We start from the raw sequence: 27,405 nt of genomic DNA on the forward strand, positions 1-27,405 counted from the left end.
GGGACCTGCTTCTAGGCTCCACCAGCCAGCTGGGGCCATGGACCCCTGCCACCCAGTAGCTGAGCTCTGTGTTGTTCTGGCAACACACAGGTTTTTACTGTCAGCAAAAATGCTGGGGCCTTGGTTTAGACTTGGTGATTTAACCAATCTCTTGGCAGTTTGATCATCTGGGTTTCTGTTGTGACCAAAGGTAGCTGACTAGTGGTTTTGCATTTGACTGCAAACAGGTGGGGGTAAGGAGAGTTTCTTTCTTTCCTAGATGTGGCTAAGAGAAAATTAAACACAGCAGTCCATCAGATATGAAACTTTTGCTATTAAAAGGAGATATTATGATTTAAATTAAAATTTAATTTGAAATAAATTTATCTCTTTGAAAATATGAGCTTCCTTGGAAGAATGAATTCAAAATGATCTGTTCAAAGTGGGAGTACCCCGGTTATCTGCCCTTTGACGTACAGACTTGACTCAGATAATTTTTTGTGTTGAATTCAAGGGAAGAAAAATACATTAAAATACTCTTCAGTATTTTAGTAGGAAACTGCACATTCTGCTGGGAAACATGGTAACAACTGGAAAGTGAACCAAAATTTAGGTCATATTTGTAAAGCTGATTGTTCCTGCATATGACTATTCTCATTAGTGCTTTGTAACCCAAATGGACTTAATTTCTCATTTTTGTGGTAATTTAACAAGGCTAGCCTGGAGCCAATGTTAAATTAAATATTTTAAGGGGCCTGCATTTAGCAGCTCTCTCTAAACATCACATTAAGCTGGTGAAGCAGGAGATGGTGAAGCGGGAGAACCTTACAGAGCTTAAAAAGTTTTGCCAACATCCCAGCAAAATTATTAGACTGTGTAGAAAATAGTTTCATGGTAAGAACAAATCTTACTTCTTCTAATGGCAGTTTTGCAATTGTATGCTACGTACCTCTGCTTTTGTAATTTGGGGGGGTTTGGTGGTTTTTTGCTGCCTTTTTTTTTTTTTAATTTCAGGTGTAGATATGTGTGTCTTAGCCTTCAGAGTCTCATTTGCAGGAGATATTTTTGTGATTTAAAACAGATTTATTCATGTGGGACCCAGTCTTGCAATGACTTACAGGTGTGCTTTACTCGAGTGCTTTGCATGGCTCCATCCAAGTCAGTGATGGCTTGAGCTGTTGAAACAGGAATTCTAAGAGCTCACCCAGAAGTAAGAATTTGCAAAACTGAGGCGGAAATCTTTTTATTACACAGCAGAGGAAAAGACTGAAATCAGTGGTCTAGGGCCACAAAGAGAAAACAGGACTGAAAGTAAATAAATTAAGGAAGGCCAACTCCAGTTCTAGATGGAATTCCCCTCTAGGTCTCATCATATTTCCTGCCACGCTTTTAATTTCAATCAAATATCTTTTGCGATGATGATCCTTGTAATTTAAAAGCAGAATGAATGGTAACTCAGAATTGTTCAAACTCAGGTTAGGCATTGATTTAATAACTTATGATGAATTTTCATTGAATTAAATGGTCAAATTCTGCAGGCATAATGCTGTCCTGATGAAACTCTGTATACATGTCCAAAAAAGGATACCATCACTGTACAGAACTTCAAGTGAATTTTGTTGTTGAGATGAAAGATGGAAGACTATATTATTGTTTTTTTAACTTTTACTTTGTTGGCTATGTGACTGTCCAACTCCAACCAGTATGGTTAGCCCTTGAATGCTTTGAAATTTAAAGAGACATTGAATTTTTGAACCTCAAATATTCCCTAAACTAGAACACCATTAGCTTATAAATGTAATTATATTTACAAGAAGCTTGCCATTACAAGCAAATTCAGATTTTTTAAAAATTACAGTTCACCTGGTTTTGGATAAGACATCCCAAGATCAATAGCTAAGGAGAGGGGAAAAAGAAGTCATGGATAGTATGCATGTTGCTGTATGGCCTTACTTCAGGAAGAAACTTAAACACACGTTGAAGAAAGGCCCTGGACAGTACAACATTTAAACAGGTGCTTTGCACTTTTTTAATGATTTAAATGTATTTAAAATTACATGTGTGTGGAAGTAACAGCAATGTTTTGAAGCCTCAAGGGGCAAAAGCCCTTCAGAGTGGTTCTTAACTGGTTCCAGATGCTCCTCTTAGTGGTTTTCTGAAGTTATCAGAATAAAAACATCCTGTAGACATCATTAAAAGAAAAGAAACAGCATGATTTCCAAGGGAATGATTGTTCTGTAGATTACCACTTCAGGAAAACTAACATAATGGTTATTGGATTTAAAAGTTATTCTCTGTAAGTAAATGTCATACCTTCAAATACCTCAGCTGCTAGGTTTGTATTTGCATTACTTTAGGGATTTAAATGGTGCCATTTACATATTTTATTCAGTTGTCTAATGTTCACTTAGTGGGTTAAGATAAGTTGTGTAATGGAACAGCTCACTGGCTGTAGATATCTACTCTAAGAGGGACTAAAAAGTAAGATATTTGGCTATTCAGAGGGCATATTCAGTTGTGCTTTCTTTGTGGAAGTAGCATATTTAATGGTATATAAGTTTTAGTCTGATATCAAACCAGAATCTATGGAAATATAGTAAAGACTGACAGCAGCGTCTTTGTCTTGGGAGAGGAAGGCTAATAATGTATATTTAGTTATATCAGGAGTGTGTTCAAGTAGTTTTTACTGTATAAATTCTTTCACTGTTTATTTGTATGCCTCAATTGCCCCCCAGATGTTTTGGAACATTTAATCCACATGGAATTCCCTTCTCCCTTCTCTTCTTTCCATCTAATATTCACAACTTTCTTAGTCTGACAATGCAAAGTGCTTTTCCTTCTTGTCATTAAGAGAGGTCTAGCCAGTCTAGAACTGGTTGGCAAAGCCTAACTTGTGGCATTCACAAGCTTCTCTGACAGCCTGCCTAGAAATCTTCTCTCTTCTGTCACCTTCAAATTCCAACTTTGAAGTTTTGGCAGAGATTGACTTTTGATCCCCAAAACTGATGTTTTATTTTAAAATATTTTTCTAGCCTTCATTTTTTGATACTATCTTCCATAGGTCTTACCTTCCTGTTTGTAATTTTAATGGATCTTGAGTGAGACAGGGTTACTCAACCCTCTAAAATAACCCAGAGGGGCATAACCAGTTACCATCCTCCACTACTTGCCTTAACATCTTTTTCTATTTGCAAAATACTTTGTTGCTTTCCTTCATTTACCTGTCACTGACCACCAAATAGGTGTTGAGTTTTCTTTCTCTGTGAGTATGTAAATTAATATAAAATTGTTGTATGTTGCACCACATTTTCCAGCTAGAGGCTGCCTTCCTTGCACATGTATGGTAAATGTGTAATCTATTTATGAGCTGTTAAGAAATTCTGCTATGAGGATGTTCCTTTGAGTTGTGTTAGTCTGCCATGAGGCCCCATGATTACTTTTATGTGCTAATAGTCCCTGAAGTGGGGCGGTTGAGCTTCTGCATGGATTTTCTGTGATTACAGATGGAAATAGTCTTAAAAACTGCATGGAAACTTAAGATGAGATATTATTATGTAATGCTATTCTGCCTATAATGCATCAGATCAGCGTGCTCTGTCTGTGTAAACCCTGAGTTTCTAGCTGCAGTACAGAAAGACTATAGGATAGTTGAAGAGTAGAGGATAGTATTGCTGAGAAGGAAAAAAAAAGCTGGGAAGTATGAAGATATATAAGATATTTTGCCCCTTAATCTCTCTCTCTGTGTCACTTCATCCCTCCTCACTTTGTTAGTGACCTGGAGGACTGATTTCCTAAATGTGCTGTAAGAGGCTCCTTTTCTTCCCCATCCCGCTGAAGGGGCAGGAGCAAGGGGCTGTGTGAGGTATAGCTGCTGGCTGGGTTTAAACCGCAACTAATTGTTAATTACAAAGCATATGTTGTGTCGTAAATGATAATACAGAAGTAGTATGTTTCTTCTGTCTTCTGCTTTAGTAATAGTAATCACTGGATTGTTCCCCCTCAACTTCAGTTTAAAGGTAGCTTTCTGTAATCAAATTAGTGTTTTTCTGGTGAACACATGGGCAAGGTTTTGAGAATTTAGATTCTAAACTATCCAGCCTTCTTGATTCTATGATTCTATGATGCTTGAAAAGGAGCAACGTGCATTTTTGTAACAAGAAAGGCTCTTGTGGTGCTTTTGTAAGACAGTTTTGGTTGTATCAGAGAGCTCAGCGTGGCTGGCATGGATCCAGGACCCGGCCTTGGCTTCATGCCATTTGAATGGCCTATTGCTTGTATGCAGGCCTGCCAATCTAAGAATGTAAGTGCAAGAACTTGACATGGTTGTGCTGGTTTGGGGCCAGACAGATCGTCTCTTGCCCCGAAAGGGACAAAAGAATGAGACTCACACAAACGGATTGGAGAGTGATGGAAAGTTTAAATGGAAAAGCAATTGGTGAAGCTACATAGAACTACAAACTACAAAGCATAGTGGCAAAGAGTATCCCAAAGCGTACAGAACCCCTCACAGAATTCCCAAAGCTTCCCAATCCTTCCCTTCTTCCCACCTGAGGGTAAACCCAAACCCCCCAGGGCTCTTTCTTCCCTGTCCTGCTGCTAGGCAAGTCTCAGGCTGGCCAGGTCTGAGACTGCCCCCCACCCCCCCCCTCCATTCTCCTCCTGGCATTAGGCCTAGACAGGCCTAAGAGGCCTTGAGGATACTCCCCTGGCATTACCCGATAAGAGAGGACATCTCCTGTGGGAGCAGAGAGGGAAGAAAGAGGAGGAGAATGACTCTGCAGATGGCCTTATAGGGCGCAGGATTTATGGGTAGAAATACGCCGTTTCCTGTGTCCACCCCTGTGGGTGGGCACCCAGGACACCAGAGGTGTATCTCATGTAGCAGTGGCAGGGGGCACACAGCCTAAACTGCCACACATGGATATGATGTGCATGGATGATGAGCTAGCAAGGGTTTTTTCCTGATGTGTTCTGTAATGTAATAATGGATCTTCCCAGAATTTTTTCTGCATAAACTCCACAGAAACATACAGAATTGCTCCTCATGCTTCCTGAAGGAAATAGGATCTACCTGTCCTTTATACCTGCTTTATAATTGCCAATGGGAATAACCTGACAAGAGAAGGCAAGACCACACAATCTGAGGGCAGTCAGTGCCCTTGTGACAAGAAATGGCAGCCAACCTCCTCTCCATTTTCTCATGGTAGCTAGCAGAGAAGGAGGGAGGCATTGCTTTCCACTTTGCGTTTTTCCTCTGGGAGGGAAGGTTGAAATGTTACTAACGATTGTGACTTCTTTTGGCTTCTGTCCTACTTCAGACAGGTCTTCACAAGGACAGCACAAGTGAATCTTCAGTTGCATGACTGCCATGGGCCTCCCTAGGAGTTAAAACTTCACTGACCTTGAACATACATCAAAATTATGAGTTATTGCTGCTCAATTATTTAGCTGTTGTTGTTAAACACTACAAACCAGGAAACAGCCTATTTTACTCTGAACAGTAACCTGTTAGGTTACCTAAGATAAGCTGCAATTGCAAATGAACAAACCGGTGCTACTGAGCCATATCTTTCAGAAATGGTAGAGGATGCCTGTGCTGACAAGGTGGCTGGTGCCTACAAAACAGCTCTGTATCAATGCAGGAAAAAAGACTGTACAAAACTCAGAGCTATTTCTGCAGTAAAATCTGTCTTTGTGCCATGAATTTAAGCCAGAACACTGTGAAATTGACAGAAAGGTTTCTGTAGAGCTTAGAGTAAGGTCTGGATGATCAGGCAGTGAGGTGGATTGTGAACTGGTTGAAGGAAAGAAGTCAGAGGTGTGGCCAATGGGATGGAGTCTAGTTGGAGGCCTGTATCTAGTGGAGTCCTTCAGGGGTCAGTGCTGGGACCAGTACTATTCAATATATTCATCAACAACCTGGACAAGGGAACAGAGTGCACTGTCAGCAAGTTTGCTGATGACACAACACTAGACGGAATGGCTGAGACAGATGAAGGTTGTGCTGCCATTCAGAGAGACTTAGACATGCTAAGAGCTGGGCAGGGAGAAATTTAATGAAATTCAACAAGGGCAAGTGTAGAGTCTTACACCTGGGAAAGAACAATCCCAGGGATCAGTATAGGTTGAGGAGTGACCTGCTGGAGAGCAGTGAAGGCAAAAAGGACCTGGGGGTGCTGGTGGATGGAAGGTTGACCATGACCCAGATATGTGCTCTTGTGGCCAAGAAGGTCAATGCTATTCTGGAATGTATTAGAAGGGGTGTGGTTAGTAGGTCAAGAGAGGTTCTCCTCCCCCTCTACTCTGCCCTGGTGAGGCTGCATCTGGAGTATTGTGTCCAGTTCTGGACCCCTCAGTTCAGGAAGGACAGGGAACTGCTTGGAAGAGTCCAGTGCAGAGCACAAAAATGGTTAAGGAGTGGAGCATCTCCCTTTTGAGGAGAGACTGAGGGAGCTGGGGCTCTTCAGCTTGGAGAGGAGGAGACTAAGGGGTGATCTCATTAGTGTTTAGAAATTTGTAAAGGGTGAGTGCCAAGAGGATGGAGTCAGGCTCTTCTTGGTGGTGCCCAATGACAAGATAAGTGGCAGTGGGTGGAAGTTGAGGCATAGGAAGTTCCATGGAAACATGAGGATAATTTTTTTCAATGTGAGTGTGATGGAACAGGCTGTGCAGGGGGGTTGTGGAGTCTCCCTCTCTGGAGATACTCAAAACCTGCCTGGATGCATTCCTGTGTGATCTGGTACAGGTAATCCTGCTCTGGCAGAGGTTTTGGACTAGATGATCTATTGAGGTCCCTTCCAGCCCTTAGCATCCTGTTATTCTGTGTGATTCTGTGAAGATCTCCATCCCAGTGCTGTGTTCCTTTGATGATGGGTTGCCTTTAAGATGTTGCTTTTCAGTAAATGTATGACAGAGTGAGCTTTGCTGAGTGACAGGACCAGTGATATCCTGTTTTGGGCTCCTCTGGGTAGAAGCTCTGTGAAACAAGGTGCAGCCATGCTTGCAGGGTTGCAGGAGTACTAAGGTATTACACTCAAGACTTTGATTTATCAACAGTGGAGCAGGGCTGCCAGCCCTTCTCCAGCCAACCTGTGAGGGGAACTGCTACTGACAATGAGCCCTGCCTAAAAATCAAAACAATCAAACCTTTAAAAAGGGAGAGGGAAGGTGTTAGAAAACTGTGCCCTAAAAGGGGATGAGCTGCTTTTGCCTTTCATTTCTATAGTCCTTTGCATAGAAGGAACCGTATTGTCTTACTTCCTAAGATTAGTAATAAAGCACTATATTAATTTCCCTTTTACATTTTTAAGCTAGTATTTATCTCTGAATGTAAAAACTGATAAACAATGATAAAAAATTCACTGAAAAAAAAATTCCTTTAATTACCTTAGCAAGTAGGGATAGTCTCAAACATGAGTACAGTGCATCAGGCCAATTGAATGACAGCTGAGAACTGTCACCAGCAGTTCTCATGTACTGCGTCTCCTTGGTGGTAGCCATGAGTTGGATGGTGACTCCATTGCCTGATGAGCTTCTGCAATTTTTTCAGATAAAGTCTGACCAGTAGCCATGCTTTACTCAGAAAATACCAGGACTGGATGCAGCTCTCCAGGCAGGCAGGAAGTGATGTGATCCAGAAAACAGCGTCAGCACTACTGACACTGGATACATGCACTACTTTCTGGATACTTATAAGCATCAATTAAAAGTGAAGTTTTGAGTCCTCGATTCAATTTAAATCAAAATATGATTGTATTCAAGGTGCTTCATAGATGTTTTGAGGGGATTTTTGGTATATGTGCTGTGAAGGTCACTAGAGAGACATGATCCTGAGAGCGTAATACAAGATCCAGTTAGGAAATATTTTCAGTTCATATAATTTTTAATGAAAGATATAAAAACAAAGCAATTACAAACAAAAAAATTTGTGTCAGTTTCTGACAAATGAAAAACATTCTCTGAAGTTATGACTACGTATGACTTTACATGAAGTTTTTAGGGTGCCTCATAATTTAAATTCACGTGAAGAGCACATGTAATTGCTGTGTATATGAATTGACTTACAACCACTGCAGTTGCAAAAGACAAATGTTCATGTTTCTTACATTTTGAGAATATAGTTTATGCTATATATTTGCCTAATGCAGAGATTTCGTGACCACAAAATTGTCTTTTTGCCAACTAGTGTGCTCGCATATTTCATGCAGTGGTCTACAGCTTTGCAAAAACCGGGGCAAACTCTTTAAATAAGTAATTGTTCAAATTCTTTTTTTAAGTCACAAAATTGCAAATTTCTTTTGCAGTGTCTATTTCTCTGAGATTTCTAATATCATTGCTTATCTGTTGTTCACATACAGGTACATTTATGTTCCAATGGGAGGATCTCAGTCCAGTCTGCCGGGAATGCTGTTTTCCACAGCCCTTACTTTTGCCTTCATAAGCTATTGGCATGGAGGACAGAGTTATCTGTGGTACTGGGGCACACTTAATTGGCTTGGAGTAATTGTGGAAAATGGAGTCAAGAGGATACTTTCTATTTCACTTATCCAAGATTTAATTGTGAGTTAAATCTCTCTTCATTTCGTGTTCTTGTTTTCTGTATCTGTGTTCCTCTGAACTTCTTGGTTACTAGTTTGGGTTAGTGTAGATTAAAAGCTATTGGATAACAGATAAAAGAGTTAGCATTCCCATGCCCACCTGTAAGGTAAGTCATATAACTAGAATTTTGCAAAGTATCAGCAAAGCAAGCACTGAAATATGCACAGTCTTAAAAGCTTCCTCTGCAGTCCTAGATTAAGCCGCTGCTTGTCATGTTGTATATATATGTCTGAAGAGAAGCCAGTTTTAACATTTGTATTCTGATTTCACTCAGGATGGTCTTAAAATATTCATCTTCACTAAAATTAGGAGTGTATATTTCTAACCATGTGTTTCCTGGAAAATGAGTGTGTAGCAGCTGCTTGCATCTGGGAAGAAGTTTATACTGGGAAATCTTATGCCACTAAAGAGCCAAGTAAAGAAAATATTCTTTCACTTTGAAAGCCTCTGATATTTTCACTTTACTTATACTTTTGACCTTCATGCTGTTATTTCCAAAGGAAAAATAAATCTTTTAAATGAAGTAATGCAAAACCTGCTATTTTAATTGTGCTGGTAGTTTTAGTTTGTAGGTTTGCTCACTATTAAATCCCAAGGCTTCTAACAACTGTTTGTAAGAATAAGTAATTCCTTTGTCTTGCTTCCTTAGTAGTGATACGTGCACAGAACTCATACTCCTATATAATGCTGTGGTGGTGACTCAATCTGCAGTCTGATTGAGTCCTGATGCTCAAGTAATTACGTTTGTTCTCCATCCCACCCATCGCAGTTTTCCCTATTGTGTCATCTCATGTGTGGCAAACCATACGCCAAGTAATTTAGTAGCCAATAACAGCAAGTGCTACATTGTATCATCCAACTGTCCATCACTGCTAATTCAGTGACGGTCTGCAAGCAGTTTTTTTCCATCCTGGAGAACAAGTTTTTCAGATCCATTAATCCTCCCTCTAGGGTGAAACTGAGCTTCACCCACCATCTGAAAGGCTGCAGACGTTTGCCTCTGGACTGGAAGACAACCTCATTTTTTAGGCATCTAGCTTTTTGAGGAAATATCACTGTAGGGACTTTCTGTGTTTAATGTTGTTGCATTAGAAATTTTATAAGAACTCTTAAGGAATGAAGTGCTTAAATACCACGCTTTGTTACAATTACAGTTAATCAGTGCTGGCAATAGGGTTCTCTTTCACAGAAAGTAACTCCCTATCAATGAACCAAGTGCATTTTGCCCCTTTCCTCCCTTTTGTTTTCAGTCAGTGATTTTAGAGGTCTATCCATTATCTTCCATGTCTCCCTTGTTTTCCATTTTTGTTTGGAAACCTGGGTGTAGACCTTCCTTAGAAAACAATTTCACATCTTTCCCTGAAGTATTTCTGAACCCAGCATTTTAACATGAATAGTTTTGGCATCTCAATTAGTACATTAGGCAGATCTTGCTGCATCTGGTTATGGCTGAGTCGTGCTGTGCCTTGTGCACTGAAGGTGTCTCTACAATAACATGAGCTACAGTCTTGCAAATAACCCTCACTGCTCTCCTCGCTCTTCTAAAAAACTCCCATTTTCCTCTTGAATTTGGATACTGGAGAGCAGATCAGTAGTTAGACTTTGACCCTTCCTTATCAAGGATTGGAGTATCACATTTAAAATGCCTTACTGTGTTGTATAAATTTTATTTTCCCTTGTAATCTGGCTTTTAGAAGCATTCCCATACTCCTGTCTCAGTCAAAGGTGTGCTGGAAGCCTTGTCACTGTGGCACTGAGAAGCCCATTTTAGGGGATGGGTTTTTTCACTTAAATTTCATCTGTTGACAAGCTGAAATCTTTTGCATTCTTGTGCTTTACTCACTGTCTGTGTTGGCTCTTGAAGGCTATTTTTGAAAAGGAAAGTTTATTTTTGTTCCAGAGTAGCAGATGAGTTTCTGGAAAAAGTACAAAGCACAGGTTTATGCTTTTCTTAACCCATTCTATTTACCAAACTTCCTCATACATTATTAAAGTTAGTTTACATAATTCAGTTGAGCAGGAGGTGTTTAATTAGTAAAATGTAAAAAAAAAAATCTTGAAGAACAAGCTGAATTTTAATTTTGCTCTATTTTTAAAATTGAATTGACCACAAGGAATATCAGGAATTGTATCAAAACTGCTTCTTCCCACCCCCCCATTATGTTGTCTCAATTCTCCTGCAAAAGAAAGATTCAGAAATCTAAATAAAACATATCTGAGTCTTGTCCTTCACTGAATCCTTGCACTAAGAATATGTATAAAAAAATTGGACCCTATATTTATGCAGATTTTATGACAATTTAAATCTCATCACTTGAAACCTAGCCAATATGGGTAAATAAAACTTCTGTAGCAGTCTGACAGGTTTTAAATGCCATCTTGGGCATATTGAACTAAAGTGAACAAACAAGCCTGGATGTTATTTCTGAGAAATAAAACCAGCAAATAATCAAATATTTACTGAAAACAGTAAATTTCCTGACCCAGAAAATTGCACTGGTTACAAACTAGTGCCTGGCTTCCAGATTTCAGCTGCAGAAGATGCCCTTCTTATGTATTTTTCAGCTTATGCTGCTCTAACTTCCATATTTCAGTGAGTTGAGTTATAAAAAGATATCAGCATATCGTTCTTCCCCTTCTTTTTAGGTATCAATAAATTAGAGCTGAATTAAGTAACGCTGTCTTTTCACTAAAACATTGTAACTAAAACAAAAATTCGGTGCCTGATAAGCTAGGAAATATCTGAGAATTTAATATTAAACTGAAGAAGCTTCATTGGTTTTTTATCAGTTTGGGTGCTTTTTTTTTTTTTTTTTAACTTAGTCAGGAGATATTTAGACCTGTACTGAGCAAAGTAGTGCTTTGTTTCAGTGATTCTGTATTAATTTCTTACAGATGAACAGAGACTCCAGTTGTTCAAAATCAATGGACAGGCTGAAACCTGGACATATAATTTGTATTGACTTTTTATGAATAATGCATTGTATTTCTGAAAGAAAATACCAGTGGCTATCATTCTTCTAGTGATTTAATTTTTTCGCCTTTCTTTTTCTTTAAAGAAAACAAGAAATAGATCTCAACAAGAAATTAGATCTTGGTATAAAAATAGATTTAGAATTATTTAAAACTTAGGTTAGCTGACATAATCTTAAATTAATTATTTTTTTTAAAGAAATGTTTGGAAATAATCCAGAAGAAAATTTAACAAAGGGGACAAAATTGTCAGAGTGTTAATGTTTTAATCTCAATTGAAACAGCAACATTTATTTCAGTTCTTTTTGTAAAGTGAAAACATATCATCGAGTCTGGGAATATTTTTTTTTAAATTGAGTCATAAAGGTCTCTCTTCTAAAAATAATGCTGTGATGAATTTCTAGTTTAAGATCTTATTTCTAAATTATTTAGTAAGAAGCTAAATACATCATACAGTTTGGGAAACCAACTAATTTTAAGACTGACTTAAAATTTTAGAGTAATTTGTACAATCCTTGTAAGTATTTCAGTCTTTTTAAAGTACAAAATACTTTGGTTTCTACATTTTAATTTACAACAAGGTGCTCTAATTGTCTTTTTTAGTGCAATGTAATGGCTGTCCCAATCCCCCTTTGCAAAAGAGGAAATATTTTGTATGATACCCATATTCTTAGTTATTGTACTGGATTACATTGGTTTAGTGTGTTACATTTCCACTCCTCACCCTTCCAGAAGAATGAACTCCATGCATTTGTCACTATAGTTAAAATATCACCATTGTTTTGAGTATCAAGGATGCAGTCAATGACAACTGGAATCCTCAGCTTTGCAGAGAATAAACTTCTAGACATCTTTCCAAAATCTGAGTGTGGTGAGGATTTTTGGGTCCTTTTTTTTTGCCGTATACAATTTTTTTTGCCCTCTTTCTTCTACTAAATGCATTTAACCTGGCAGTTATTCAAAATAAATCATGCATTATGTAGTGATCTTGCAGACAGCTGGTCTGAAGTGTAGAAAGGTACTGACTGGTGAGCCTCACCTCTGGACTGGCTGTGATTCAGCAGAGAATTAAGCTGATTTAGCAACTCACTGCTTTTGAAAGGAGAAAGGTTTAATTTCTCTTTCTGCCTTTCCTTGCAGTCTCAAAGTGCCTTCCTACTAGAATCTTTGCTGAGCTGACCTAGCTTTCTACCCCAGCAGAAATCTTTACTTCCTCTGATTATTTTATTGCTGGATGATTTGTCTCAGAGAGAGCAATCTGGGAAGCACCCAAAGCAGTACAACATAATTGAAGCTAAGGAAAGGAAGTGGAAGAGGAGCTTGACTATTTGGAACCTTCCCTTTGTGAATGTATGTAAGCAGTAGGGGATGGTAGGCTGAGCCTCTGTGGTAAATCAGCAGAACAGAAACCGATTGCTTTTCCTTCAATAATTACTCAGCATTGTGTTAGGGCCCAAATCCTGTATATAGTGAACAAATGAGTAACTGTATCCTTTAATGACAGAATTTCTTTTTGCAAGTATAGCTCACTTTAAACTGACATTAGATAGGTGTAATGATTCCTTCTGCCACTCTCTTAGGCAAGTTCTGACCAAACATAGGAACTCATTCAGGGCAAGTATGTCTGTTCACCACCTTTCAAGATTAGATCTTTAACAAAATCTCTGTAATAAATAAAGACTCTTCTCAGTTGATCTTCAGCACACACTGGTTTTTGGTCATTATTTTCCTTCATTTGATGGAAAGAGTATTTGTGTCATTGGTTTATGAATGCTAAGCCTGTCTAGTCTTTTCTTCATTGGTAGTAATGTCAAAGCCCAGACCAGTGGATAGTGCTTGCTCATCACCTCAGCCTCGAGTTCAGCCATATCATTACCCTAACCAGTCATCTCTACTAGCCAAAGCAGATGTAGTCAGACTCAAAATCAATGGAAACTCCTTTCCTCAAATGTGAACGTTAGCCAGGACAGACTTGTGACAGCTGGCCTTTGTGTATGATGCACAAAGAAGCAGCAGCAAGTTGAGTTACCAAAGTCCTGTTTTTTAACTGAGCTGCTGAGTCACCATCAAAAGTGAATATGGACTGGCTGAGCACCCTAGGATTTTTCCATTGACTTTTAGCTTTGCCACCAATCAGTTCTGAGTCAAGTAATTCTTGCCATGTTTCTGCTTTTGCTTGATTTTATTTTCTACTCTTTTCTCTTCCTCACCCTGGTGTCAGAAGGGTTGTTTGTCTTCATGGAAGTGGATCACAAACATTTTGAGAATCCTGCTAAAAATGCACACACAGAGACACACACTTGAGCTCTGACTCTGTTTTCTTTACTGAGGCATCTTCTTCCTCAGACTCAGTGACAAAGACTCAGACTCTGGTAGATGTTTTGTGTGAGGGGCAAACGTTCAATATGAGGCAGGCTTTTATATGGTGAATGACAAAAGTGGCTGCAGTAAGATTTTGGAGGTAACTTTCTATCATTTCCTATTACTCCATTACAGGCATCGGGGTTTCTTGTCAAATCTGTGCAAGACATATTTTTTGATGCCAGCAGTGGAGAAACTATTGTGATTTTTCTGTCCTTAAACAGAGGTTGCAGCTCTACTTCAGACCATAATTGACTGGGAAGCCTCTTGTACAGATGTTTAGTTGTCATAATAAAGAAGATGTTTCTGCCATTATTTACTTCTTGTTCTGTTTTGAAGACATCAGGCAGTTTTCTGGTGCTCAGGCCATAATACAGTTTGTAAAACAAGTTAATCATGCTTTGGGGTAAAAACAAGACAGAGAGGTGCTGGTTATGTATGAGCTGCTTTGCTGTCACATGAATGCAGCCTTCCTCTGTAGTTCACCTCAAAAATTAGTCCAGACAATAGATGTCAACACTTATGGAAATGCAAGTTAAAATACCAGGGAGCCAACACACTCTTGTCTTCCTGCTACCCATTGAACTACAGAAACTTGCCACAGTAAAAAAAAAAGCAGGGTCTGTATTTGCTGAGTGTTTATCAGATGTCTCTATGGGAATTATTGCTGTATATTCTTTATTCGGTAACAGTGTCAACGTGGCAGCATAAAGGCAGGACCAAAATGCAGCACTAATCATTGTTGAAGTTAAATGCTTTTCCAATTTGATTACAATGTAAAAAGTTAAAACATTAAAATATGGATGAGGAAACTGAGAGAATCAGCAAGGGAACCAGAAAAGCAAACGTAAGGATGTCAAGGACCTGGACACAGAGGAGATATTTGGACTTGATGATCTTAGAGGTCTTTTCCAACCGCAACATTTCTATGATTCTATGAGCACATGGCACGCTTGATCTGTCCTCCTTGATGTGAGAGCTGAGACACACTTACAGGATTATGTACAGTGCTGTTACTTGGTTAAATTCCCTGCTTTAAACATGAAACAGAAAAGAGAGCTTTTCAATGCTGTTCATTTCACATTTTTCACAATCTGCCACTTAAAAAAAAAATAGTATTTGGGCAGGCTCTTTGAAGGTGAAGAGTAAGTGTAGGAGCAAGTACAGAAATTTACTTCTGTGTATGTAAAATTTTCACACATGCATCTGTAAGTGTAGTCCATACATATGAGCTGATAGGAGGCTTTCTTCAAATAGAAGGGGGGGGGTTGGCTGTTTGCTGAAAGATGCTAAAAATGTAGATCTTCTGGAAAATCCAAAAATGAACTGGTGCTAGTGCAAGACAGCATTTTGTTGAGTGAATGTTTTGTAAGACATCAATAGAGAAAGATGAGTATCTTCTCAAATACTATATATAATATTTATTCCTAAATTTAGAAACAAGTTCTATTTATGAAAATAGATCTTAATTGACAGCTGCTTGATTTTAATTGTGTGGTCCTCTTTTTATAGGAGTGATGTAGGGAATTGTAGGTCATTTGCATCATCCTGTCTCTTGGAAAAATGTTGTCAGTTCCTGCCTTCATGTGTGAATCTTCCAGGAGCTAATTTTTACCTTTGCTTTGGAAGGAAAGTATATACCTTGGAAAGAAACAGAAGATGACCTCAGGCCACAGTTCACCTTGGGGATAAGGGAGGGAGCAACTGCAAGCAAAAGAAAATGCCAGAAAAATAAAGTAAATTAGAGGGGACAGGTTCTGGGTTAGACCTAGGTGAAAACCAGAGCAAACAGAAATGTTTGCTGTGATTACTGAATGGTACAGTATATGCTGATGGGAAATTAAGTTTGTTCTTCCATTTGGTGTGGCAATTGTTGATGGATGTTGATGTGTCTGGTAGCACATCTTGTCCAATTTCCACTTGCAGGCTTGTTCCTTATCTTGTTACTGTTATAGCTCTGGGAATTCCACAGTTTCATTTGAGTTATCTCATGAATAGATATTTTCCATGTGTATTCAACCAGAATTCTTTATTTCTGTTGTTTTTCTCTTCTGTGGTACAATCTCTGTTCTTATCCCATTCAACACCTGTCCCTAAACTTCAGAGGGCAGGATGTGTATTATATTGACTTGTCAGCCTCTCATCAGTTGCCTTTCCTTTGCTCTTGCTTCTCTTCAAGCCAAACTTCTACCAAAATTGATGAGCACATGCAGTTCCTCCCTCTGTTTCTACAGTCTCCCAAATGCAATTTTGTCACTATTACCCATTGACAATGTGTACTAACAGACATTTTTAGAATTTGTCCCACTGCTTGGACCCAACCCATCTTCATTTCTACTGCTCACTTTTAAAATTAAACAAATTGACATTCTGTTTGGCAGAGCTTTGTCACAATCTTCAGCCTTTCCTCCATCCCATCTGCTCCCCCAGCTGCTCAATCACACCCTGCCCTCCATTTTCACTGTGCCTAACTGTAGATAAATAAAATAGCTGGTAACTGTTAGTCAGGATGTGTCGCTTCCCTTCCCACTGTCCCATCTGCTCCTCACTCTCTTTCAGCTTTTCACCCATGCTCTTGTTTTCATGCTGTCCCATTATTTTTGGCAAATGGCTGCATTGCGGATGACCCAGATTCGAGGGATTCACTGAGGTGTTCACTCTTGTGGTAATGGAGCTATTACCAGAGTTCAGGGATAGGTACTTAAGAGTTGGCCTATCTGTTATCTAAGAACATTTTCTAAAAAAAGGACTTGGAACTGCTTTCAAGATTGACTGGGTGGTCTTTGCTTCTGTAGAGAAGTAAATAAATCTGGGCCATACTCTTTAGCTGTGATGCAATGGGGGATGAAAACTGAAGTTCACATCCTTAAATTGTACTAGTGAAAGGAACCCCAGAAAGCGATTAGAGGGTTTTTCCAAGCATGTTACTGAAACACATAATGGCATCAACAGTAACCCTCCTGTACTGCAGCAACCTTACCCACAAACATTTTACCCATCCATCCTCTCCCCCTACAAATCCTTGCAAGCAATATATAACAGACTATTGGAAAGAATAACTAATTTAGTTTTCATAATGTAAATATAAGGCAACATTACATTGGCTTTTAAGTATTGCTCTTCAGCTGCAACTCTGGCAGCATTGGGCTCTTGTTGCTTGTTTGGTGAGAACAAGGCAACCTTCTCGGCTGGTTTAAATACTGCCCAAAGACAATTAATGCCCTTTGGTAACAGAGAAACCTGATAACTGAGCCTATAGGATGGGGCATATCCAGACATGGCCAGGGGCACACACAGTTCACAGGTGTGTTACTAGGCTAATTACATACGTGTGTTACATGTTTATCTGGACCGTCTGCACCCCAGGAAGTGTCCAGGTTTGCACATTCGTAGGTGCTTAACTTATTGTCTGGGTTAGGGCATGTTTTGGGGTTTGTCCTTCAGGACAGATGTGCATGTCTCTGGAAGGGTAGTTAAAAGGAAATAAATGTTGTGAATTTCTGTTTTACTCCATGAATATGGACATTTGTTTAAATTGCAGCAAATATAATTCCTTTACATGTGACTTGTTAAGGTATTTTTAGTATGAGCAAGATGGATAACATCACTGCTTCTAATCTGTCCCAGAGCAGCTATATAAATGACATCTGTTGCAAATACAGTGCATGTAGATATTTTGCGTCTTCTGAGCATTTGCCAGGAAGTTACCAGCTAATTCTGTCAGAAGAGGCTTCTTGCCTTATACCACCTAGTGATCAGGCTGAGTTTGCAGTGTGGTGGAAAACGTGCATCCCAGTTCCTGAGCTCTCCATAAAACAGTGTGATGCGTGTGACCTGCTCCCAGAAAAAGCTGCCACAAATGGATTTAGCAACCTTCTGAATAATCAGCGTTTGGGACATGCCCAATCACCACGGTGCCATCACTGTTACTAGAAAAAGTTTAAGAATGGGTACTGTAGGAAGAAGTAAGACTGAGTACCTAATAAAAATACTGGGGAATATATCTTTTGTAAAAGAAGATTTCAGCATGATATTTTGTATAGACTACCTAGTTGTAACTGCTGTACAGAATTCAGAATTACTTGTTTCCTGAGCTTCCACATGGAAGGATGAATGACTTATTCTCATCAATATTCCCCTTCCCCGAAGTATTTTCTCTGTTGTTGGCTAGCTAGGAGATGTAAATGTATTTAGGAAAGACAATTCTGGACTCTGGATTTCATCTCATCATAGATTCAGTAGTACTCCTGTAAATCAGTGAAAATGCAAATTTGTTGTTATCAAAGCTCTAGCTCACCTTAAAGAGAGGTTCTTTTAAACAGTGCTTTGCTGTTTGAAACCACTTCCCCTGCCATGCTTGTTGCACTCTTACAGGGTTGTAATTATGTTGCAGAGCAAATGAAACAAGTACGTTCCTCTCTGACCTCAAAATTCAACCATTTTGGTTAAATTCACTTGTAATTCTAATCTAAATTCTGATGCATGTTCTCCTTCATAAGCTATCTTTCTCAACAAACAACCAGCCTGGTTATTGTCAGTGGCTAGCTCAGTCTGGAAGCAAATGAAGCTGTATTTACATGCAAACCTACAATCTATAATGAAATGCAATGAATATGTACAAATACACACTACTCACAACATTTACAAATATGTAGAGTCGACAGAAAAACAAGACAAAGCCCCTTGGGCGCCTCAAAAGAGAGGGGCCATGCTTCTTTTCCTCCCTCCCCTCCCAGAGCAAGCAAAAAGGAAGAAAGCCAAGAAGCAGAGAGAGATTCGTTAGACTTAGCTTGTCAAGGTCAGTGTGAGGGCAGACAAACTGAGAGAAGACAGACTGCCCCACTGCCCCACTGTCCTCTATCTTGTTTTGAGTACTGGCTCTTAAACATTTCTATCTCTCCAATGGAAGTGTTTAGAATAATTAATATTTTGCTTTCTTACACCCAATAGTGATTTATTTACATTCTTTCACTTTTCTGCTTGAACTTTGTGAAGAAAAGTTAAAGACACACCTGTCTTGTTCCAGCCCCATCAAACACACAGATCTACCTTTCAAGATACTCCACTACATGATAGTATCATTTATATTTGTAAGATAACTGATAAAGCCCAGTTGAGAGAGATCTGATAGAGGCCAATTTGCTAGAACAATGTGCAGAGAGAGGTTTTTTTTTCCAATATCTGCAAATATTTCTGAGGCTGATCTTCATTTGCAGCAGGAATTGGATTGGAATAATAACACAAACTCCATTTAGTTCCAGGAAAAGTGGCCTATGCCAACCTTTGCACCTTATCTCCTAATGTAATGCTGCTTGCCTTTGGACTGAGTGTCTTGACAATGTCTGTTTTTTGGTGTAGTTTAGACAGTATAATCCATCTATTTCACAGTGTGTGGAGAGGTGGAGGTTACTACTGAATGTAAAGTATGATGAAGTACTGATGTGAGATTACAAGTAAGATGGAGCTCTGAGGAAGGGTTTCAGACAGCCAGCCACAGCTTCATTGTCATTGTAAGACTAAGGTGCTCTTTTGGTGCTCTATCTTCTGGCCATATTTCCAAAAGGAAGGGAAAGAGAGAGACATGCACACAACAGTAAAACCCAGAGAAATATCACAAATCCATAGCAGCTGCTTGTATTGTTGGACTGGAATGTATTGTTAAAAGCATTAAATAGCATAATGGAGAGTTGTGGGTGTGGAGATTTTTGAAATTTTGTCTGCTTTGATGAAAACAGCTTGCTGTATATTCAGAAAAATCCACACACTGGTAGATATTTAAATCACAAATGTTATTATGGATTATCTTGGCCAGCCTCATTCATTTTTCATGGGTAAATTAATGCTTCAAGTGTATTAATTTGAGTAGAATAGCTGCTCAGGTACTTTTGTTGGCTTTTTATAGATGACAGGAGACATTTAAAGAACTTTTTTTTTTTTTAAACTTCATCGCAGCTGGGCAAAAGCTGCTTTGACATCAGAGACTCTCAGGAAAATGTGTGTTGGATTTTGGATCAATGCCTAGCAAAGTTAATGAAATTAGCTACAGAAAAGCCCAGAAAAGGTGCAGTGTTTAAACTGAAAGGTTCACTCTAAACTGCTTCTGTCTTAAACTACTCCCTTATATCCTAACAATGACCAAAGGCTTTCATGATCTGTACTACAGTTAACTCATACTGTTTAATATGTAGGACTTTTGTAGAGGGTGATGTGTTATTTGTGACAGCTTTATTTCTTTTTTTATTAATTGTATTCATTTAAAAAAAGAAAAAAAAAAGTGACAGAGCTTTTTTAGCTATCCAGGTTGTTTGCCTTAGTCTAACACCAGCTTTCGCCTGGGCTTCTACATCTCTACCAGAAGAAGACTTTGGGGTTTTTTTGGGTCTGTCTTTCCTAATTAAAACTGTTTCTCTGGAGAGTTGACAGATAAGTAAGGGAGAATGAAATGTAGATCTGGTAATAAAATACGTTCTATAGGTAAGCTACAACTCATTCAGAATTAATTAGCACAGTGTAAGAAGACAGTAAGCTTGATGACTCAACACAAAAGTTCTAGTTAGTGTGATCATAACTGCACCTTCTTTAGACTTAGTTGTTAACATGTATTTGAGAGCAAGATTTTCCATGTTTTCTCTGTGTGCATACACTTGTGCATTCTGAAAAGAAATGTTTTGATATATGGGACCATGCATTAATTCTAGAGGAGACAAACTTGAAATAAGCTTACCTGTGTGTGAACTGAAGGAGAAGTTTTGGAAGTCCTTGGGCTGCTTTGGAGATACAAATCACTAGAAATGGAAAAACTTGTTTCACTAATCAACTTTTGGTGTCTGTGAATATTTATATAATTATCTTATATTCCTTACTGTTCTCCTATGATGCTGTAGTTTTCATCCAGAATTTCAGAGAAAAATGTCAGTCTCTGTTTTCATACATGGATGTTTTTCAGAATCTTGTATGCAAGATCGGCGATTGTGTGTTGTGCTGATACAGAGTACTTTTCCTTGATGTTTATCTGTCCCCATTTTTCTGCTGACTCTGACTCATACACTGGATACAGTTCTGATTGAAGCTAACATTCCATATACCAGAGTCTGTTTTGCAGCAATACATTAAAATTGTCTTTTTATGCTTGTAACTTGTCATTTCTTTGAGATTTGTCACTTTATAATCTAGCAGTTGAAGTATTTGTTTACATAACTTGCAATTAATTGTCTAAGAATGGTTTTTTAGTTCTGTTTTGAGCATGTGTTTATGTTGTTACAGGTATTTGAGCATGAGTTCTGGTCTTGCAGCATCCATTAGGGTGCATTAAAGATTAATTACTGCTCTTTTTTTCTTTTGATACTGCAGTCACAAGACTTTATTTTCTGCAACATCAATGTTTATGACATGAAAGCTGAGCAGCTCCTGCTATTTTCCTTAATTCCCATACCCTGGCAAATGATCATTACTTCACACAAAGCATCCAGTTTTTTTCAGATTCAACATTATGCAAAGACTTTCAGCCTGGGGCCATGAGGAACACGATACTTTTCCTTATGGAATAGCTACACAATATTTCCTTGTGATGTGCTATAATGCTCTTTAAATTTTGTTCTAACAATTGTATAATGGAGGAATCTAAAACTCTCTCATCCTTCTTTCACTGTCTTCTTGCAGTCTTTGTGCTGAGTTCACAACTCAGGTGATAATGTAAAACACAAATGCAGAAAAGATGTAAACTAATACATAGTGGAGAGGGACCTACTTCATTTGAATAATTAGAAGAACAGTACCAAAACCTGGGTTTTATAACTGCAATGACTTTTTCTAACTTTGCTTGAAAAATTGTAGGGATTGTTAACTACATCTGCACCTTCTGTTCTGCCCCTCAGGAGCGCTGCTTCTCACCAAGAATTTGTCGTCGACTTCACGCTGTCCTAGCATCTGTTAGCACTTCCATGTTGATTTTATCAAATCTAATATTTCTTGGAGGAAATCATGTTGGAAAAATCTACTGGAACAGGATCTTTATGGAAGGCAAGTTTATTTTTATATGTTTTCTAGATAACAGAACTTTCCAAATACTACTTTGGATGTGCTGAGCCAGGATCTTCTCTCAGTGCACTAACTAGGAGTAACTTCTTTTTCTGTTGCTGTTCAAAACCACCAAATACCTCTCTGAGAAAATCTAGATAACTCTGCAAGCTGTGTGACCACAAAGAAATATTGCCTTTCTCCCACCAAGTCTGGAAAGAGAATTATCAGGCTTCTCTGGCAGTGAAATCACTGAAGAGCAAAAAATAAATGTGTGACAAATTAGTGAGGTTGGATTTTTGATTTTTTTCTGCTCTACTTTTCAGGTACATCAGCAAGAACAGATGTACTAAAACAAACCCCATAGATCAGCATAATATTGCATAATTGAGCAGTTAAAGTTTTTTTTTCTTTAGTGGATCTATTGTCAGGGTGGGTACCTCCTGACTATTGAGGAGAAGATTTGAGGACAGGGGAACCTGGGTCACAGTATTAGCCTTTGGTGCTGGTGAATAACGGCATGCAGCATTGTACTGTGAGCTGACTCAGGAGACAAATCCAATTTAAGTTTTTTGACAGACCTCCATGTAAGCAGGATCAGTTTTCTTCTTAGGTTCTTACTGCTACCATAGACTGTATTGTCTAATAAAGGTCTTGTAGAGGAATATTTATTCCTCAAGAGGAAAATGCTGAGAGGCTTCTGTGCCAAGAAGAACTCTCCCACAAAGACCACCACTATCTGTTAACTCCTTCATGCAGTGTATTCTCCTCTTGCTACTTGCAGTGGTTTAGAGGTCAACTCTGGAATTCCAACCTCCTACTTAGGCATCCCAAAATAATGAATAAAGAGTAAGTACCTATATTAATGTACCTATATTAATTATTTTTCTTCTGAACTCAAGCACAAACCCATTCAAACAGCCCTAAGAGAGGTGCATTTTCCCTGAATTGTTTCCTCCCAGTTAGTTAGCTAATAGTTTCCATAGAAAAGAGTAGCTGAGAGAGTAACTGTGGAAGTAAAGTTTGGTGTCACTTCTCATCTATTAAAAAAAAAAAAGCTTTCGTGAAATTATCCATTCCAGGTTTATAGTTTGATGCAAATTATTTTATTAATTTAATTTGTATGTTGTAAGTGGAGCAAGTATGCCTTCCTCAATAGAAAAGCTGGCAGAATGCCAACTTTGCCTTTCATGAGGGATAATGTTTTAGCAAGTAGAACAGTATTTAAACCAGATCATCTATTGATTGTTTTTCTAAGTTTGGTCTGTAGGAGATGTAAGAAAATCAACGTATATTTGGAGAGTGCGATGCTAAAAGATGAATAAATTTGTGTATAGTCTGCACTGTTCTAGTCAATCCAATTCATCAGTGTATTCAGATCAAAATACTATAGTATATACTTTTTGGTCATTCCTTAGTCAGCCCAAGGACAGACGAGATGATCTATCTGCTTGTCTTCCACTTGAGTTATTGTCATTGCCTTAATAAAAAGTGAAATGTGGGTATGCTTGACTTTGAAGAAATAAGGGTGGTGATAGTAACTCTGTGATGTAGAAGAGTTTTTGTATTGGGTTTTTAATTTTATATTTTCTTTCTGGTGTTGTGTAAACAATACAAAGTTCTCATGCATTAAGGTTTTCTCTTGTGTGCTATGATGTTGAAGAGCTTTGACTAGAAAAGATGTTGATCAGTGTCTTGTGAAGAGTAGTCAAGAAATCTAGCAGGGGACTCCAAAACCTGTGCTCTGTGTTATATCCAAATCTGTGCCCTTGCTCTTGGTAGACAAAGCAATGTTACAATGTCCAGTACATTACTAAGATCTGCTAGATATGTATATTACTTTGAGTCAATAATCATTAATTTTGGATTGAAAAGAGAGAGGATTCTTAGTGGATTTCAGGTTAAAATATTAAAAATAATATATTTGCTGTATTTAAAAACTTCTTGATCTGTATTCTTTTGCACAGACTGACAACTACCAAAAATCTCTACGGTAGTTTTGAGAGTGGGGAGGATAGGACGTGGTTGCAGGACCATCAAGAGTAATTTTTGAGGACCATTGGCTTTTTTGCTTTTCCACTCCAGGCCCTGTTTATCCTCAGTGTTGAGGGGAGAGATATAATTTTGGCCATATCTTGCAGGGGACAAAACGTAGTGACACACACTGACTGTTTCTCTTCCCTGCCATTGCACTTGCTGGCCCTTGCCAGAATCATAGAATTAACCAGGTTGGAAAAGACCTTTGAGATCATCAAGTCCAACCTATCACCCAGCACCATCTAATCAACAAACGCATGGCACTAAGTTCCTCATCCAGTCTTATTTTAAACACTTCCAGGGACGGTGACTCCACCACCTCCCTGGGCAGCCCATTCCAATGGCCAATCACTCTTTCTGTGAAGAATTTCTTCCTAACATCCAGCCTAAACCTCCCCTGGTGCACATTGAGACTATGTCCTGTTGCTGTGTTCTGTTGGTGGTTGCCTGGGAGAAGAGACCAACCCCCACCTGGCTACAACCTCCCTTCAGGTAGTTGTAGATGGCATTAAGGTCTCCCCTGAGCCTCCTCTTCTCCAGGCTAAACAGTCCCAGCTCCCTCAGCCGCTCCTCACAGGGCTTGTGCTCCAGACCCCTCACCAGCTTTGTTGCCCTTCTCTGGACACATTCAAGCAACTCAACATCTTTCTTAAACTGAGGGGCTCAGAGCTGGACAAAGCAGTCAAGGCGTGGCCTAACCAATGCTGAGTACAGGGGCAGAATGACTTCCCTGCTCCTGCTGGCCACACTATTCCTGATACAGGCCAGGATGCCATTAGCCTTCTTGGCCACCTGGACACACTGCTGGCTTATGTTCAGCTGGCTGTCAACCAGTACCCCCAGGTGCCTTTCTGCCTGACTGCTCTCCAGCCACTCTGTCCCCAGCCTGTAGCACTGCATGGGGTTGTTGTGGCCGGTGTGTAGAACCTGGCACTTGGATTTGTTAAATCTCATGCTGTTGGACTCTGCCCATCTGTCTAGATGGTCAAGGTCCCTCTGCAGAGCCCTCCTACCCTCTAACAGATCAACACCTGCTCCCAACTTGGTGGACTCAATCCCCTCATCCAGATCATCAGTAAAGATATTGAATAGGATTGGGCCCAACACTGCCATGCAGAGCAGCCTATGTGAGAACCTTAGGAGGGCAGAGGATGCTCACAGTTTTGCCTTCAGATCCCTGGAGTTTTTTTGGCTATACACAGCAAAAGTCTCACAATGCTTATTAGGAAGTTTATATATAAATGAACTCATGGATGTGGTGGCACATATGTGACTGATTAGAAACAGCCATAATTTCAGCAAAGACTTGCAACCATCAAGAAAAGTTCTCTGAAGAACTGAGGTAGTCTTTGTCTTCTCCCTTATTCAGAAACTTCCAAGAGTCTTGTAGCTGCCATTTCTTTCTCACCATTGAATCCTGATTCTTTTTTCTGTCAGCCCCTTTCATCTGTCTTCAGATTTGAACTAGTCCTGACTCTTTCATTTTTTTCAAATGCTCATTGAGAGAACAGTTCCTAAATACAGAAAGTAACCTTCTAACAGCAGGAACTGGAACACCAGCTGTATTTAATTTTGCAATCATTGAGACTTTCATGACAGCTTTCTAAATTGTTTATTTCCTGAAAAGTGATGTTAAAACAGCATTGTGGGGTTCCACAATTACTGCCACTTTGAACATGCTAGATCAAATTTTTTCAGTTTATAGGGAAAAAGACCTTTTTTTCCCCAAATGCCAGCTTTGTGTATCAGCTTTAGATCAGAAATTCAAACTGTTCGTTCTGGCTCTTACAAAGCCAGAGAAGTTCTTAACAATTCTGTTGTGAAGGTGTGTGGGCCACAGAGGAGGCTGATCTCTTCTAAAAGTAGCATTGCCTTTGCAACAGGAGTGAAAAGTAGTTCGAGCTTGTTTTCCATTTTTTCTTCCCCACTGAGGAAGCTCAACAGGAGTTTTTACTATACTATAGCACAGTTCTGCTGCATAAGTAGGAAACTTTGCTGGTTTGGCTACAATTCTGTTTTAGATTCACAAACAAATATAGTTGTCTTAGATAGTTTTAGCATCTTTATTTTCATTTCCAAACAAACTTATTTCAGCCATCCTGAAATATTGCCTTGAAGAACAGGAAAACGACAAATCCAAGAATCTTGCAAAAGTATTGACTCATTTGATTAGGCCTTGTCTCATTGTTTTGACTGCTGGCTTTTGGTTAGAGTTTGGTTTTTGGTGGTTTTGGTTTTTTTAAGTTATTTTTTGAGAGGGAGAGAGCAAAACGTTGTACGTATATTTGACAAATATCCCAGCCCACAAGGATCTGAAACTGCAGTTAGGATTGAAGTTCATGATCGACATGGATTATATCAAACTTTATGTGCACTTAATCAAACCCTATAAGAAATGGCACCATATGGTGGAACAAACTTAGCTCTGATGTCCCTAAGGAAGCACTGTGAGGGCCAAAGTGTGTCTCCTTCCTAAGCCCCTGGGTTGTTTTGCTCAGTGTTATTCCACTCCATTGATCGTTGTGCTGTTTAGTGTGACATGTAAAGGAGAGACAAGCAGGGAAGCATGTGGTTCTACTGCATTTTTTCCCTCTTTGGATGGTCTTCCTTTGAGAAAATGGAACTCTAACTCCTAAAACCTCAGTTCTGTCTGATGCAGAGGCTGCACCCCTGAGATACAGCACTCTCAAGTGCTGTCATTTGTGACTTCTGGTGATCCCTTGGATACATGGCTTTGAAGCACACTATCCAGGTCCACCTAAGCACTGTGAGACCAAACAGAATTAGAGTACTAAGTGACACAGTTCCCAGACTTAACTTCAATAAGCCTAGAAATGCTACGTTTTGTTGTTAGTGTACGTGTGTATAAGTAACAGAATGTAGCTGAGATACTAGCTAAATGCAGGAAATATTAATGTCTCTGCTATGAGGATAGGCTAAGGGAGCTGGGATTGTTCAGCCTGGAGAAGAGAAGACTCCAGCATGACCTTATAACAGCCTTCCAATACCCAAAGGGAATCTACAGAAAGGCTGGAGAGGGACTTTTTACAAGAGTGTCCACTGAAAGGACAAGAGGAAATAGATACAAATTGAAGGAGAACAGGTTTAGATTGGATCTTAGAAAGAAATTCTTCAAGGGTGGCAAGACTCTGGAATGTATTGTCCAGAGAGGTTGTGGATGCCCCCTCCCTGGAGGTGTTCAAGGCCAGGTTGGATGAGGCCTTGAGTAACCTGGTCTAGTTGAGACACATCCCTGCCCATGGCAGGGAGGTTGGATTAGATGATGTCTCTCTTCCAGCCTAGGCTATCCTATGATTCTATGATTTGATGATTAAACCCAGTTGTAAAGCTGGAGGTCAGTGTTCCTGGTCATTTTTACAAATAACATCTGATGCCTGCTGTTCATTCTGTGGTGAAATAATTACAAATTTCAGAACAGGG

At 39.2% G+C, this 27,405-nt stretch overlaps 1 protein-coding gene across 1 annotated transcript in view; it reads left to right on the forward strand.

Annotated features, from left to right (window-relative positions):
* HHAT (hedgehog acyltransferase) overlaps window positions 1-27,405 on the forward strand; it is a 177,545-nt gene that overhangs the window by 82,276 nt on the left and 67,864 nt on the right. Inside the window, exons 9-10 of the mRNA XM_054398978.1 lie at window positions 8,337-8,538; window positions 21,786-21,930. Of these exons, the coding sequence (XP_054254953.1) occupies window positions 8,337-8,538; window positions 21,786-21,930 (347 nt within the window). The remainder of the gene's footprint in view (window positions 1-8,336; window positions 8,539-21,785; window positions 21,931-27,405) is intronic.

This window comes from Indicator indicator, chromosome 2 (assembly GCF_027791375.1).
Source record: "Indicator indicator isolate 239-I01 chromosome 2, UM_Iind_1.1, whole genome shotgun sequence".
In the NCBI taxonomy this organism is placed as follows: Eukaryota; Metazoa; Chordata; class Aves; order Piciformes; family Indicatoridae; genus Indicator; species Indicator indicator.